Source organism: Cydia pomonella, chromosome 2 (genome assembly GCF_033807575.1).
Source record: "Cydia pomonella isolate Wapato2018A chromosome 2, ilCydPomo1, whole genome shotgun sequence".
Taxonomy (NCBI): Eukaryota; Metazoa; Arthropoda; class Insecta; order Lepidoptera; family Tortricidae; genus Cydia; species Cydia pomonella.
This window is the reverse complement of record NC_084704.1, coordinates 21,532,482-21,549,500: the sequence shown is the minus strand read 5'-3', so window position 1 is coordinate 21,549,500 and position 17,019 is coordinate 21,532,482. Positions and strand designations below refer to the sequence as shown.

Below are 17,019 nucleotides of genomic sequence, written 5' to 3'. Positions count from 1 at the left end.
TACCGATTGCTACACACGCAAAAAAGGCTCCGGATCGATTCGTCCACAATATTTCGTCCCCTTCATAACTTGTAATTATTGCTAAATGGTCCACAACTCCACAGTTCTGATTCGACAACATTCCTACATCGTCACTTTCCTATCTTGCCCACGTTCCTATGTGGTCCACAGTACTAACTCGTCCTCATTGCTGTATCTGTATGGTCCACAGTGTTGGCATTGGTGGAGGTTAAGACGAAAGGGGACGACCGCCCTGAAACCGCCTTACCATACAAACGTAGTCCCCATTTTCCTCTCTGGATATTAAAATTTTTGAAAACATTTTCACAATTTTATTGTGAAAATCCGACCGTTTTTTTTAATATAATAAGAGTCAAGAGCATTAAAAAATTGTATGAAACCTGTTTTTCGCTCCTAACTTTTATAATATTTAATTACAAAAACGAACAAATTCAAACGGCCGGCTATGACTAATATACATATAATTTTTAAGAAAAAAAAACCGACTTCATTGAGATTATTGTTGATTTGAGATTCCATACAATGAAATTAAAAAGACAGCGTCCTACGCCTCATTATATAGAAAAGGAGGTAACATTTTTTTTTGCCACTGCACCCACCTTGACACATTTCAGATTTACCCTATGGTTTACTGGTAAGATACCTAGCCGCAATAGGGTATTCGACTGTATTTAGATATCGTCTATTACTAGCCGACAAACCAGTCTGTCCACCTAGGTGGACGGTTAGTATTTTCTTTTCGTAACCAACAACCTAGTTGGTTCGTTGTTATATTTTTTTCCTTACCGTCTACCTGGTTGGTTGTTGATATTTGTTTTCTTGACTAACTACCTAGTTAGTTTTTTTAAACATAAAAAATCAAACCATGCATGAAATAGAGCACTAGATAATTATTAAAAAAAACTAAATAGGATAGAAATATAAAAATGTGCCTTGAAAACCTAACTGCGTGGCAAAGAGAACAAATTGCCAAACGTGAACTATGCATCTTTGAATAGCTCCGTTCTGACACATCATCAGCAATTCCACTTCATCAAATGTCACTTCTACAAATGTAAATACTTGATTTGTTAATGAAAATACTTATCACTATATATATGCCTTTAACATTTGAGGAGTTCCCTCGAGTCCTCATGGACCCCATCGTCAGAACTCGAACTTGACAAAAATTTGTCTTGAGAATCTAATTTACTTAACAAACACAGCGAAGAGGAGAAATCGCCAAACGTGTACTATGCGTCGTTGAAGAGTTCCATTCTGATCATCATCAGCAGTTCCACTTCATCAAATGGCACTTGATTGCATGATTTGTTAAAGAAAATACAAAAATCACTATATGTATGCCTTTCACATTTGAAGAGTTCACTCGATCCCTCATGGACCCCATCGTCAGGACTCGAACCTGACAAAAAATTGTCTTGAAAATCTAATTTACTTAACAAACACAGCGAAGAGGAGAAATCGCCAAACGTGTACTATGCGTCGTTGAAGAGTTCCATTCTGATCATCATCAGCAGTTCCACTTCATCAAATGTCACTTTTTTAAATGTAAATGCTTGATTTGTTACAGAAAATACAAAAATCACTATATGTATGCCTTTCACATTTGAAGAGTTCCCTCGATTCCTCATGGATTCCATCATCAGAACTGAGTTTTGACAAAAACGGGACCAATCTGTATATATACATATAAATTCAAACAAAAAAATAATTTTCAAAATCGGTTCAGAAATGACGGAGTTATGGAATATCAAACTACTCTTTTGAAATCTTGAAGGCGGTTAAAAATTCTGTAAAACTATTTTCCACAATGACAATATTTGATAAGAACGAGAGACAATGAGGACTACGTTTGTTGAGAGTCGATCGTCCTCTTTCCTCTTAAAATCACAGGCCAACAAAACTTTTCCGTTAGAAAAAGGCAGTAAGTACAAAAGTAAATCAAAAGTGCAGAAGTTATCTTATTTATATAGGCAGTCAGGAAAATGGGTGGTACAATAATGTTGATGGCACTGTAGTCAAACTTGGAATGTGGACGATCTGGGACTGTGGTCAAAATGGTAATGTAGACGAGTTAGGACGGTGACGACGATTTAGGAATAGGGAGTATTACCGCAATGATCTGCCGCCAGAGTGCAGCACTAGCACCCATCGTATACAGACTGTGCCTTCAACTGTTTTTTGACAAGTTTTCACAGATAATAAAATATGACATTGAATGCATCAAGGCGGTTTGTTTAGAAAGGGCCAACCAGGAAACACGAAAATCGAAATTTAGTTATCTGCCTCTTTATCGCTCGAATATGCAAGAGTGATAGAGAGGTTAGATAACGAAATTTCGAATTTCTTGTTTCGTGGTAGACCCTCAGATTGTGATGGATTGTGGTAGTGGCGCCCCCTATGCAGAGTTTCGCGTAACATTCCCTATTGAATGTATGATGACGACATGGCATTGTGGGCAATTTAAGAAGTTGACGAAATAAGATTGAGGACGAAACGGTCCTAAGTTGCAAAAAAATGCAACTGACCAGGCTTCTACTAAGCTCTCATACATTGATTTTGGACCTCTAAGGTCATTGACATTGACGGACATTGTCGTCGTGAACCATTTTTAGGGTTCCGTAGCCAAATGGCAAAAAACGGAACCCTTATAGATTCGTCATGTCCGTCTGTCTGTCCGATTATGTCACAGCCACTTTTTTCCGAAACTATAAGAGCTATACTGTTCAAACTTGGTAAGTAGATGTATTCTATGAACCGCATTAAGATGTTTACACAAAAATAGAAAAAAAAACAATAAATTTTGGGGGTTCCCCATACTTAGAACTGAAACTCAAAAAATCTTTTTTCATCAAACCCATACGTGTGGGGTATCTATGGATAGGTCTTTAAAAATGATATTGAGGTTTCTAATATCATTTTTTTCTAAACTGAATAGTTTGCGCGAGAGACACTTCCAAAGTGGAAAAATGTGTGTCCCCCCCCCCCCGTAACTTCTAAAATAACAGAATGAAAAATCTAAAAAAAATATATGATATACATTGCCATGCAAACTTCCACCGAAAATTGGTTTGAACCAGATCTAGTACGTAGTTTTTTTAATACGTCATAAATGGTACGGAACCCTTCATGGGCGAGTCCGACTCGCACTTGTTTTATTTATCTCGCACCTTTGTATGGGCCGTAAACCAGAGTGAAATGAGGCCATTTGTATCGTGGCGTCATAAAGCTGGTCACATGAACATGTTTTATTTTGTCATAGCATCCCAATTGAAACTTTTTTAGATAAATAGTTAATGTGAATAAATAATATAGGTGGTACTTTTAAATTCAATCTTCAGTCCGCTAGGTCGATGAATCGATTGCTCAAGAGTATTTGGCTTTTATAGCTTAATTTCTGATAATGAATTTAATTGTTCTAATAAGATTCACCCTTAACATTTCCAATTCCAAACAGTGATGTTTTTCCTTCACAGACTCATGAAGCAGCAGTTTGTGACGACAGCATAGACCAACTTACATTCTTTGTAAATTCAATAGCCAGCCTCTCTTGTGCCTTCATATCTTTACTGGCCAGTGGCACGCTTAAGATCATTGGCAAGAAAGTGCTTCTAATACTAGTCTACTTCATTCTGGGCTCTTTCTGCATATCCATCAATTTTATTAGAACGAGTATGGTGTTCGCGGTCTTGCTGTCAGCTATGCAGATTATAGCTGTTGCTGTTGGGCCTGTCAATGCATATGCGGTGGAAATATTTCCTACTCATTTGAGGTAAGGGAGAGGGACAGTGGAATATTATTTGAAGTACGGGTAAGAATAAAATTCTTTAATAAAATCTCCGACCTAGGTACCTAAGTACAGCTAGGGCACATAAATTATGTAAGCTCCTGACACAAACTAATACTAAAAACTGGCTGACTGTTCTGTGCCATTTTTTTTTTTGAAAGTTAACAATTATCAGTATATTAATGAGCTCTATCTTCATAGGATCTTAACTTTCGATGTCTGCAGACAACACCATCTAAACTTTCGATGCCTGCAGACGGACATAAAACTGGAAGAGCCAATTAACATAATTTAACGACTCAGGCTTCGGCTTACGTGAGCGAATAACTCGCGAACGCGAAGCGGCGCGGCGCGGGTGAATTCAATTCCATCCTCTGATGCCTATGGAAGTGTCCTATGTGGGCGATCTCGTTGTGAACGCGAATACCGTTGGGCCGCCGCGCCGCGTCGCATCGCGAGTTATTCGCTCACGTAATCCGCTGCGTCAAAATCAACTCAAAACTGAATCAAAAATATATTACGAGTATGCATGGTTATGGGTTTACACAGGTCTTACATATAGTTGATTCTCTCTATATCTTGCCTTATAATTTTGTTAGTTGTTTTAGAACTTAATACAGTGTACTTTCAATAAGTGTTCCGTCTCACTCGATTAACTCTTTAACTTGTAGTTTGTTTCATACGTATGAGTAATATAGGTATACGTTATCGTACATATAACGTTGAATAAATGTTTCAGAGGTATGGCGGTGAGCCTTGCGATCATGCTGGGCCGAATTGGGTCAGTGCTCGGTACAAACCTCGCGGGGCTGCTCATCAACGCCTCATGCGAAACCACCTTCTACTTTTTCGGTGGATTGTTGTTGGGTAAGTACTAGATAAAGCCGGACCATGCTAATTCTGCACAGAATTTGCAGTAAGTAAGTGGGGAAATGCCACCTTAAACGTCGAATTGCTATGAAAGTTTGACGACACTTTAACAATTTATTACTTCAAAGTCGCTGCAGACCAGCGCCGGATTTAGGGGACGGCAACTGGGGCTACTGCCCCGGGCCTCCACAAAAGAGGGGCCCCCAGAATAGGGAATTCGGAAAGTTTACCATTTTATTTGGAAAAAATTTGGGGCCAGGGGGCCTCCACTCCTTTAGTGCCCGAGGCCTCCAGACCTCTAAATCCGGCATTGCTGCAGACGATCCTTTAGTATACATATACGTTTGATAGTATTTTATAGCAGAGTGCAATATTTCAAACGTAAAGCACTTAGGCAAAATGTTTCTATGAGTACGTATGTAGTGACAGTCAGCTACTCAGTCATTGACATTCATATGAATATTCTTTGGTATATTTGACGACCTATCTGGCCTAGTGGATAGTGACCCTGCCTATGAAGCCGATGGTCCCGCGTTTAAATCCTGGTAAGGGTATTTATTTGTGTGATGAGCACGAATATTAGTTCCTCGGTCATGGGTGTTTTCTATGTATCAGGGGCGGCGGCTCCATACAACTCGATTCCCACCGGCTTGCCTAAAATTTATTGCTACATAAACCAAACTTCAAATCATCATTAAAATTAAAAATATTATATCCATCATGAAAACACTACGTAATACATTACCTTGGAATTGTTAACACGATTTACTAAAGCATGCGCCACTACACAGATACGACTCACGCACACGCTCATAAAATTTGCTATAGAGAGTGTGCGCGAATGAGCTTCAAAGCAACTCGGTCTTGTATCGAGTTATTCATTCGAATAAAAACCTTAAACGTAAGACTATAAGGTTTATATTGGAAAAATGCACGCACATATTCATAAAGTCCGCGAGTACTGATGGGCCTACCGCGAACACCGAAGTACGCAAATTGCGGGCAACTTTCTCTTTTATTCCAATGGCGTAATTAGGGTGACAGAGAAATATGCTCGCTATTTGCGAACTTCGTGGTACGCGGTAGGCCCTCTGTACACGGCCACGATAACTTCAGCTATATTACCATGCTGCTTCATTTGAATTAAAACCTTAAATACAAACAGCTAAATTTTATATTGGAGTGTAATGTTTCACAATTTTGAATCGGGTGCGTTTGCCGCGCGTATACTTAATATTGCCATACAAAAACATTGAATTAAAATAAATGGGTAAAATTTTATTGTATTTTACTATCATTAATACCAATTTTTGTAAAAACCTTTTAAAAAAAGATAAATTTTAATACAAAATCCAAGTATCTTATGTAATCTCATCTCAAGTTTAATTATTTGATAACGAACGTTTCTTCAAAGAAAGTACTGTTTGTAGGTTTGTAGTACTTAATAGGTTTTAGAATTCGTGGGTGAAAATGGAATAATGTTATGATAACACTCCCGTCGCGGTTGTTACCAAGGCTTGTTGTTATTATTAGAGTTTTAAATGTTTTTATGTGATTTTATTTAGTTTTGTGCATAAATTTATATATAAAGTTAGGCCCGTGAAATTAAAAAGGTACTAACTGCAAAAAGTCGCGCCCAAGGACACACCTAACGCACGCTTCACTTTTATCATGAAAAAAGTATATAATGATAAATTAGGTTTTTTTTGTTCCGAGTTGCCTAGCCAGACTTTCCACGCGCAGGTACTGCTATGTATTTAAGTACATATTTATAAATATTTATATATTATACAGGGTGTCCCAGAAATCGACGTCAAGCCGTGAATGGATGATAGACCAAGTTATAACAGTTATCAGAAAAATCTATCTCATGTTCTTCAAAAATTATGGTCACTTTAAAAATTTACTAAAAATTTACTAGAAAATTCAATTCCATAATTTGTAATTTTTATTATTATTATGTAATCTTGAATAATGCTTCTATAGATTTTTGCCTAAAACTGAAAACCAACTCCTCCTACTTGGAAGGAAATTAAACTTTTACGAAATCAAATTATTCAAATTTACTATTTCGCCTATCTTTAACTGACTGTACTGAAAAAAAAATGTACTACGCTAGTTTGGCAAGTAACGTTAAAAATTGGCGCATTTAATAAGAATTCAAAAATGGTATAACACTTGCTAGAATACGTTTTCAATAATTGGTCAAGTTTTTTTTTTGTAAAGAACTCCAGTTTTGACCATAATTTTCATACTACCTTAAAATGATTTTGGCTTACTTAAAGCTTTGCTAAACTTCGTTTCAAGGTCGAGAGAGACGGAGAAAGTCATTTTACGAAGTGTGAGCGAGACAGAGCGACGCCACCCTTATCAAAGATGAAACGGATAGATAAAATAACCGACGAGTGCGAGTGAGACAGCAGTCTGCAACATCTGTTGTGCAACCGCAGACGCTCACACAAACAAGTCAGTACGTTATGATAATGACTCAATGTTTTTACTTTAAGTCAGGATCAGTTTTCCCATCTTAGAAAAATGAAATAAAACAAAATATCAGATTTAAATTTATTTTTTTACAATAGTAAATGTTCAAACAGCTTCCCTTCGACGGCAATGCACGCACGACATCTTCTTAAAAATGATCTGGTTATTTTCCGGGCAAATCTTCCCCTATTTACAAATTCAACCGCTTCCGTTATTCTTTCCCGCAGCTCGGCTAAATTCTCTATTGTTTTTGTGTAAACTTTCTCTTTGACCGCTCCCCAGTAAAAAAAATCCAGGGGATTTAAATCAGGCGAACGGGGTGGCCACAAAATTGTCCCAGCGCGCCCTATCCACCTAAGCGGGTATTCTTCATCAAGATGTTCCCTTACCAAACGGGCATAATGCGCTGGGCAGCCATCTTGCTGGAACCACATTTCCCTGATCAACAACAGATCTGGTAAAGTATTCTGAAGAAAATCCAAATAAACTTCGCCATTCAAAAACATTAACATTCAAAACGTTGCACAACAGAATAATAACACTGCTGTCTCACTCGCACTCGTCGGTTATTTTATCTATCCGTTTCATCTTTGATAAGGGTGGCGTCGCTCTCTGTCTCGCTCACACTTCGTAAAATGACTTTCTCCGTCTCTCTCGACCTTGAAACGAAGTTTAGCAAAGCTTTAAGTAAGCCAAAATCATTTTAAGGTAGTATGAAAATTATGGTCAAAACTGGAGTTCTTTACAAAAAATAAAACTTGACCAATTATTGAAAACGTATTCTAGCAAGTGTTATACCATTTTTGAATCCTTATTAAATGCGCCAATTTTTAACGTTACTTGCCAAACTGGCGTAGTACATTTTTTTTCAGTACAGTCAGTTAAAGTTAGGCGAAATAGTACATTTGAATAATTTGATTTCGTAAAAGTTTAATTTCCTTCCAAGTAGGAGTTGGTTTTCAGTTTTAGGCAAAAATCTACAGAAGCATTATTCAAGATTACATAATAATAATAAAAATTCTACATGACATTAAAGCTCTCCAAGAGGCCTCTACGTGTTGGATCTATATCCCCATGCAAGCCTATCAAAAGACCGGGATTTATAGGCCCGTGAAATCCAAGGAGATAAAAATTACAAATTATGGAATTTGTAATTAATAACAGTTAAGAGACCATTACAGGGTGTGAATTTTCTAGTAAATTTTTAAAGTGACCATAATTTTTGAAGAACATGAGATAGATTTTTTTTTTGTATTTTTCTGATAACTGTTATAACTTGGTCTATCATCCATTCACGGCTTGACGTCGATTTCTGGGACACCCTGTATATATCGTTGACGTTGACTATGACATTGGGTACTTAACCCACAGCACAAGCCTTATTTGAGCTTACTCTGGGACTTAGTCAATTTGTGTAATAATGCCCTATAAGTAATTAAGTAATATTTATTTATTTATTTAATATGTTTTAAAGGTTGTCAGATATTCATTTGTAATAATTATTCGTGTTAGGCGACGATGTCCTGTTGTCTTGGATGTAGCTGTCGGTAGCCCCATAATAAACTGGACATAGTCGCCTAACACGGCCCGCTGTCCGGTGAAAACAACGGACGTATGCAAGCGGCCTACACTCAATTATGACTGACTCCGTAATTCATTTTTTTAAATTTACCGAGCATCAATAATGTAGGTACTGCAAATGCAAACGTGGACACATAAGACGAAACATAAGATGCCCACCTGGACAGAAAATATCCATAACAGTTTGATAGCAAGAAATTAAGACGAAAGTGGAGGACCCGTGCGAAATCGTCTTTTCATACAAACGTAGTCCTCGTTTTCCTCTCTGGATACTAACATTATTGAAATTATATTGATACAATTTGTTGTACTTGAATAATAAACTATTAAATAAAAATTATTAAATAACTTTTAAATATTTGTTGTATATCTACCACGGCTATGATACCACCTTACATTTGATATTTATAGAATTTTTAATTATATATGAATTAGGAGCATTTAACAATTTCTATGAAATCGGTTTTTCGCTCCTAGTTTTTACAATAATCAAAAAGTCAAACGTCCCCTACATACTCGTAGCTATAGTTAATATACATAGAATTATGTCAAAATATTTTCCATAGTGTCTATATCCTGAGAGGAAAACAAGGTCTACACGTCTCCTTTCATCTTCAGAGGCCGTTATCGATTTTAGTCGCAAAAATTACAAATTTATAGATTTAGTCTTTTGTTAACTGTTGGAAATAACAAGTACTGGTTTCTATTAGCACGTCTTCTTATCTTTCATTTTAATAATATTTTTTTTGAAAACAGACTTAATTAGTAATGATTTTTTTTCTGATGGACGTTTAGGTAAACGCGCGGAAAGCACTGATTTTAAAGCTCTTATTTGTAAATTTCGTAAAGTTTGGACTACTAAAATAGTACATTACGATACAAGTGCGAAAAATAGGAAATTCGAAACGAGTGGCGATAAATTAAAACACGACCGAAGGGAGTGTTTTAAATCGACAAGAGTTGCGAATTACCTATTCGCACATGTATCGTACAACGTTTTACAGTACATATGGCCCTTTAAATGTTCGACACAGTAAAGTAATATGCTACTTCTCGCACTAGTGCTATAAAGTAGCCCCATATGTACTGTAAATGGTAATTTTGTATTACATATATTATCCTGTACTTCAACTTTAATAAACTACATTTTTGTTATTATAAATGTGAAGTAGTGTAAATGAAAGTTAGACAAACAAAATTTTCTCCAGAAATTACTTTAAAACAAGTGACAATTTCTCTGAAAATCGACTTATTTTCAAAGTAATTTTGATACTTAAACAATCTACAACATTTGCTGAAACTGTTTTTGTATAATTTACTACCATAATTTTTTGATGAATTTTTAATAACTGTCCTTTCTCGTCACATATTACCGGGGACGCACGCTTCCGAATGAGAAGACGTGCTAATAGAAACCAATACTTGTTATTTAGACATTACGTAACAAAACGTGTACAATTTCAACGACAAAATCTATCAATTTTACATTTTTACTCTAAAATCGTTACCGGGCTTTTAATGTCTGAATATATTTTTATATATATTTTTTTTCAATAATAGCTTTTATTATTGAAAAAAAAAAATATCTTCTATACTTAATAAAAAAAATAGGTATCGGTTTCCTCACGATGTTATCCTAATCCTAGTTCTGGTGCATAAATTGCATAATACTATTGTGATGCTCAGGGATGCACGATGGGTTGTTAAGTCAATGAAAAATCTTGTTAGAACTTTAAAAAATATAAAAGTGAAACCAATAAAAGAACAAAAACTAACAATTTTATTAAGTTTTATATTATATCATTAATAACATAAGAAATCACTGTTTACGATCCCTGATTTGGGGCAAGTGTATCATACAGTCACATTTGCCTCAAGTGAAATAGACATACTTTCCCAATCACTCACTATTTAGGTTACATTTTTAAATACATGTACAACTCTTATTTTTCATAATTTAAGAGAAATATTAAAAAAACTTGAAAAATAAAAAGCATGTTTGATACTTGCCTATTCACAATTAAAGGATTTGACGAATTTTCTTAGATTTTTATAGATCGAAGTGCCTCGTGTGAACTGCAACTCGTATTAAAAAAATTACAGATTTCAAAATGACGATAGTCTCACAATTTGCTCAACAACGTCACATGTAGTACTTAATTTGAATAGATCGTTCATTTGCTCATGACAACTGATCATACCAGTATCAAAATTTCAAATAGTTTACGTAACATGAAGGCCAGTTACACTTATCCCGTAGCTACACTTATCCATATTGACCTTACTTCATGATAATCAATTTCTTTTCAGTGTGCGGCTTCATGGCATTCCTGTTACCGAGAGCAAAAAGTAAAATATGTTGCTTCTAAAGGCTACCGTTCTAATGATTGATGATTATGTCCAAATAATAGAATACAGGTGGTAGTATTATCTTATTATTAAGTTTGACTTATACGATGAATAAATAAATATATGTCGAAAGAAGAATGTGGATAAGTGTTTTATTTTATGTACTTACCCAAGTAGGAAGGTACTTAATATTTTAAGAAGGTTTTTTTAAGAGGATAAGGGAGCACTTTCTGCTAAGAGGGGTAAAAAAATGTATAGGTATGTTGTTTCATTTTCCCTCATACCAGCAAAATAGCAGAAAAGTGATTATTCATATTCATGAGCTTACTGTGGGGCTAGGTCGTTTTTTTTTAAATGGGTCAATTTCAACAGTACTAGTTTTTTGTGTCATTCCGGTGTAATTATTTATTTACGTTTCTTCGATGTTTCTTTTAATGTCAATCGACACCTCAGACTGTTCTTTGATAAGCCTCTTACAGAGCACTTGATATCTTAAGCCTTTTGAGAATTATCGGAGATTAAAAAAATTGACTCGCACGTGAATGATAAGTATACACAGGAATGATATAACACTCCACCTGAATGACATTTTTCCACCGAAATGAAAAAATGACTCGCACGTGAATGATAAGTACGCAAGGGAATGATATAAAACTCCACCTACTTTTGATATCATTCCGGTGTTATTTTCATTCTGGTGGGTATTAAAGCCATTTTACTACACCGAAATCACCGGAATGAAATTGGTGGAATGATAAACCGAGGTGAAATTAAATTATAAAAAAATAACTAAATCCCACATTCATTAACTATCGCGACATTTAAACTCACAAGTACAAAATACACGATCTGTAAATATTTGAAAAATAACAAATATGAAACAAAAAAGATATAGCAAACTCCGGAATGATATTTTTTTGTCCCCGTACATCCAAATGACATTACTCACGTGTGTAGCGGATCTATTCGGCATCACATCGACGTCTTCTTGCGGTGAGAGCCGCGGCACAACTGACTCTTAAAGTGCGCAGGAGGCGGGGGGGCGTACGAAGTCAAACTTAGCCAATAAACGTCGATGAAATTAGTCCGCGGTAATAAGGATTATTTTGCCGGACAAATTTCTTTACGCATAATAAGGGGGTTTATTAAAGAGTTAGTAAGCAAGTAATATTTTAAAGGGTTCTTTATTGATATGGTATTATAGTGAACTAAAAACTAATTTGATATCTTGTATAGTTTTAGAGTTATGCGGCATTAAACAAGAATAACTGGGTTCCGGACAACCCACCTGAATGAAAAATGGGGCCTTTTTTTTCAATGATTAAATTATATAATATTTTAATATTAGTTATTGCCCGAGATCGATAGCTAAGAGATGTTTCCAAAAAAAAATAGTATATGACTATTTTGACTTTCTGCACCAGCGTTTTCAGTCTTGCTATCAAATTTTATTGCTTGGGATATTCACCCAAATACTACGTCGGTGGCAAACAAGCTTACGGCCTGCCTGATACTATAAGCAGTCTCCGTAGCCTATGTACGCCTGCAACTCCAGAGGAATTACATGCGCGTTGCCGACCCTAAACCCGCGCCCCAAACCCCCTCCCCCCCTCATAGAGCTCTGGCAACCTTACTCACCGGCAGAAACACTACACTATGAGTAGGATCTAGTGTTATTTGGCTGCTGTTTTCTGTAAGGTGGAGGTACTTCCCCAGTTGGGCTCTGCTCTAGATCTGGAATAACATCCACTGGCTGTGCCCTACCACACAAAGCGAGATGACATTCACAATGCCCATACCTCCCTTTTGGACGTAGATTAAGGACGTACCCGAATTTGTGTAAAATTGTCCCTTTGTGACCGCGGCCGGCAAAACGTCCCACTTTGTCGCTTGTCATAAGGATGAGATTTGCTTGAATCCTTTTTACGAATAACCTGTCAAGGCGTCCTTATGGCAAGTAACAAAGTGGGGCGTTTTGTCGGCCAAAAATGACCGTGGGGTCATATTTATTTACATATTTTTATATATTCATATACATTTTTATTCATTAACATCACATTAACATTACAGCATAGAATCTTGGTTGGCGTTTATGATCTGCCTAAGCCTTTGAAGAACGTATTTGATAGAACAGCTAGAATCAAATGGAAGGAACTCGCCAGTTCAAAGGGTGATATTTTCTTAGAGAATCTGCGTACGCATATCACAGAAGACATGACCAACACGTACCACAGTGTCGAACCAATGTGGTAAAATTTTGAAACATACTGTCAAAAGGAGGCAAACATTAGACTTGGTGTAGCTAAAGGAGGCGTAAGCACAGGAAAGGACCCTACTTGGTGGAACGACGAAGTTAAGGCTAATGTGCGCAACAAGAAATATCTGTTTAAAGCATGGCAAAAGTCAGGTCTGGCTGGACGAAGACCGGGAAAAGTACAAAGTAGCAAAGCTGACAACAAAGGGAGCGGTTGCACAGGCGAAAGCTTCTGCACGGGAGGCATTTTACAGTCACATTGATACAGCAAAAACAGACACAGATATCTTTAAAATTGCGAAGTCCAAGGACAGAGAAAAACAAGATATAAAAACAAATAAATTTACTAACGATAAAAATCATAATTTGTTAACCACTGATAAAGAAATAACGCACAGATGGCTTGAATACTATAAGGAACTTATGAACGAGGAATTCTCCAGTGAAATGGTAAATCTTATGAAACCAACTAAGGACCCATAAAAGAGATTGGTATAGACGAAGTTAAGACTGCAGTTGCAAGGATAAAAAACAACAAAGCCATCGGCCCAGATCAAGTTCAAGCCGATGTTTGGAAACGCCTCGGAGCAATAGGCATAGAGTGGCTTACCAGACTTTTCAACCTGATACTTACAACCAACAAAATACCAGACTCATGGCATCTTAGTCACCTCGTCCCATTTTCAAAAACAAAGGAGACATTACAGAATGCGGTAAATACAGGGGCATAAAACTGACGTCGCAGACCTTGAAAATATGGGAACGTATTCTGAGCCATCGTATCCAATATATCTAAAAATCTTGAAAATCCAATTAAGAGCCCTTAATCCTTGGAGCGTTCTCCGATTTCACGAAATAACGCTCGATAGATGGCGTTGGCGCTCGGTACGCGAGCGCCGGCAACGCGACGCGCGTTTCAATGCAGACTAGAATAATCTTGATAGTTTTCAATATAATTTCAAGCAACATTAATTTTAGTGTCCTATGATATCATATGGGCACTCTTTATTTTATTGTATATGCACAGTAGTTTTTTTTTATGTACACTACTACTAAGTGTACAGACTACAGAGTGTACTATAACCCTTGCTCTTTATTCTGTCTCTTTCACACCAATGGAAAATGAAGAAGTTACTAAATGACTGCAGGTATAAATAAAGTATATTAGTGCGATAGAGAGACAGATAGTGTTTCGTTGTCGTATCGTAAACGATTGGCATGTTAGCCACACACTTGCTTAGTGCCTAGCCAAAATACCAATCGTTTGCGTATATTAGTGCAATAGAGAGAGAGTAGTGCTTCGTTGTCGTATCGTAAACGATTGGCATGTTGGCTACGCACCCATGATACCTAGCCAAGACGCCAATCGATTGCGCATATTAGTGCGATAGAGAGACAGAGTGTTTCCTTGTCGTATCGTAAACGTTTGGCATGTTGGCTACGCACCCATGCTGCCCAGCCAAGATGCCAATCGTTTGTGCATATTAGTACGAGAGAGACAGATAGTGTTTCGTTGTCGTATCGATTGGCATGGTGGCTACGCACCCATGCTGCGTAGTCAAGATGCCAATCGTTTGCGCACATTAGTGCTATAGAGTTTCAGTGTTATTTGAAATCACGTTAGGGTTTGTATTATTATTTTTGACCCGAATGAAGTCCATCCAGGTTCTTATGATGGAGTCAGGAGTTGGTCACCAGAACTCCTAATCTACTCATTATAATTCCATCGTGCTTGGGCTCAAAAGATTTGCCCTGACGAACACCATCGATCTAGATGAGGTCCAGGGTCTCATGACGGAGTCAGGAGTTGGTCACCAGAACTCCCCAGAACTCCTAATCTACTCATCATAACTCCATCGAGTTTGGGCTCAATAGATTTACCCTGATGAGCACCATCAATCTAGATGAAGTCCAGGGTCTCATGATGGAGTCAGGAGTAGGTCACTAGAACTCCTAATCTACTCATTATAATTCCATCGTATTCGAGCTCAATAGATTTGCCCTGACGAGTACCATCGATCTAAATGAAGTCCAGGGTCTCATGATGGAGTCAGGAGTTGTTCACCAGAACTCCTAATCTACTCATTATAATTCCATCGTGTTTGGGCTCAAAAGATTTGCCCTGACGAGTACCATCGATCTAGATGAAGTCCAGGGTCTCATGATGGAGTCAGGAGTTGGTCACCATAATTCCTAATCTACTCATCATAACTCCATCGTGTTTGGGCTCAATAGATTTGCCCTCACGAGCACCATCAATCTAGATGATGTTCAGGGTCTCATGATGGAGTCAGGATTTGGTCACTAGAACTCCTAATCTACTCATTATAATTCCATCGTGTTTGGGCTCAAAAGATTTGCCCTGACGAGTACCATCGATCTAGATGAAGTCCAGGGTCTCATGATGGAGTCGGGAGTTGGTCACCAGAACTCCTAATCTACGCATTATAATTCCATCGTGTTTGGGCTCAAAAGATTTGCCCTGACGAGTACCATCGATCTAGATGAAGTCCAGGGTCTCATGATGGAGTCAGGAGTTGGTCACCATAATTCCTAATCTACTCATCATAACTCCATCGTGTTTGGGCTCAATAGATTTGCCCTCACAAGCACCATCAATCTAGATGATGTTCAGGGTCTCATGATGGAGTCAGGAGTTGGTCACTAGAACTCCTAATCTACTCATTATAATTCCATCGTGTTTGGGCTCAAAAGATTTGCCCTGACGAGTACCATCGATCTAGATGAAGTCCAGGGTCTCATGATGGAGTCAGGAGTTGGTCACCATAATTCCTAATCTACTCATCATAACTCTATCGTGTTTGGGCTCAATAGATTTGCCCTCACGAGCACCATCAATCTAGATTATGTTCAGGGTCTCATGATGGAGTCAGGAGTTGGTCACTAGAACTCCTAATCTACTCATTATAATTCCATCGTGTTTGGGCTCAAAAGATTTGCCCTGACGAGTACCATCGATCTAGATGAAGTCCAGGGTCTCATGATGGAGTCAGGAGTTGGTCACCAGAACTCGTAATCTATTTATCATAACTCCATCGTGTTTGGGCTCAATAGATTTACTCCGACAAGCACCATCAAATTACCATTATGATGAATAGATTAGGAGTTCTGGTGACCAACTACTGAGTCCATCATGAGACCCTCGACTTAATCTAGATCGATGGTACTCGTCAGGGCAAATCTTTTGAGCCCAAACACGATGGAGTTATGATGAATAGACTAGGAGTTCTGGTGATCAACTCCTGAGTCCATCATGAGACCCTGGACCTGATCTAGATTGATGGTGCTCGTCAGGGCAACTCTATTGAGCCCATACACGATGGAGTTATGATGAGTAGATTAGGAGTTCTGGTGACCAACTCCTGACTCCATCATGAGACCCTGGACCTCATCTAGATCGATGGTGCTCGTCAGGGCAAATCTTTTGAGCCCAAACACGTTGGAATTATAATGAGTAGATTAGGAGTTCTAGTGACCAACTCCTGACTCCATCATGAGACCCTGGACTTTATCTAGATTGATGATGCTCGTCAGGGCAAATCTATTGAGCCCGAACACGATGAGGTTATGATGAGTAGATTAGGAGTTCTGGTGACCAACTCCTGACTCCATCATGAGACCCTGGGCCTCATCTAGATCGATGGTGTTCATC

At 37.7% G+C, this 17,019-nt stretch overlaps 1 protein-coding gene across 1 annotated transcript in view; it reads left to right on the top strand.

Annotated features, from left to right (window-relative positions):
• The window catches only part of LOC133534630 (synaptic vesicle glycoprotein 2A-like), a 35,824-nt gene extending 24,594 nt beyond the window's left edge, over positions 1-11,230 (top strand). The window contains exons 8-10 of the mRNA XM_061873842.1: positions 3,498-3,793; positions 4,548-4,675; positions 11,054-11,230. Coding sequence (XP_061729826.1) covers positions 3,498-3,793; positions 4,548-4,675; positions 11,054-11,112 — 483 coding nt within the window. The 3' untranslated portion in view covers positions 11,113-11,230. The remainder of the gene's footprint in view (positions 1-3,497; positions 3,794-4,547; positions 4,676-11,053) is intronic.
• The last annotated feature ends 5,789 nt before the right edge of the window (positions 11,231-17,019 follow it).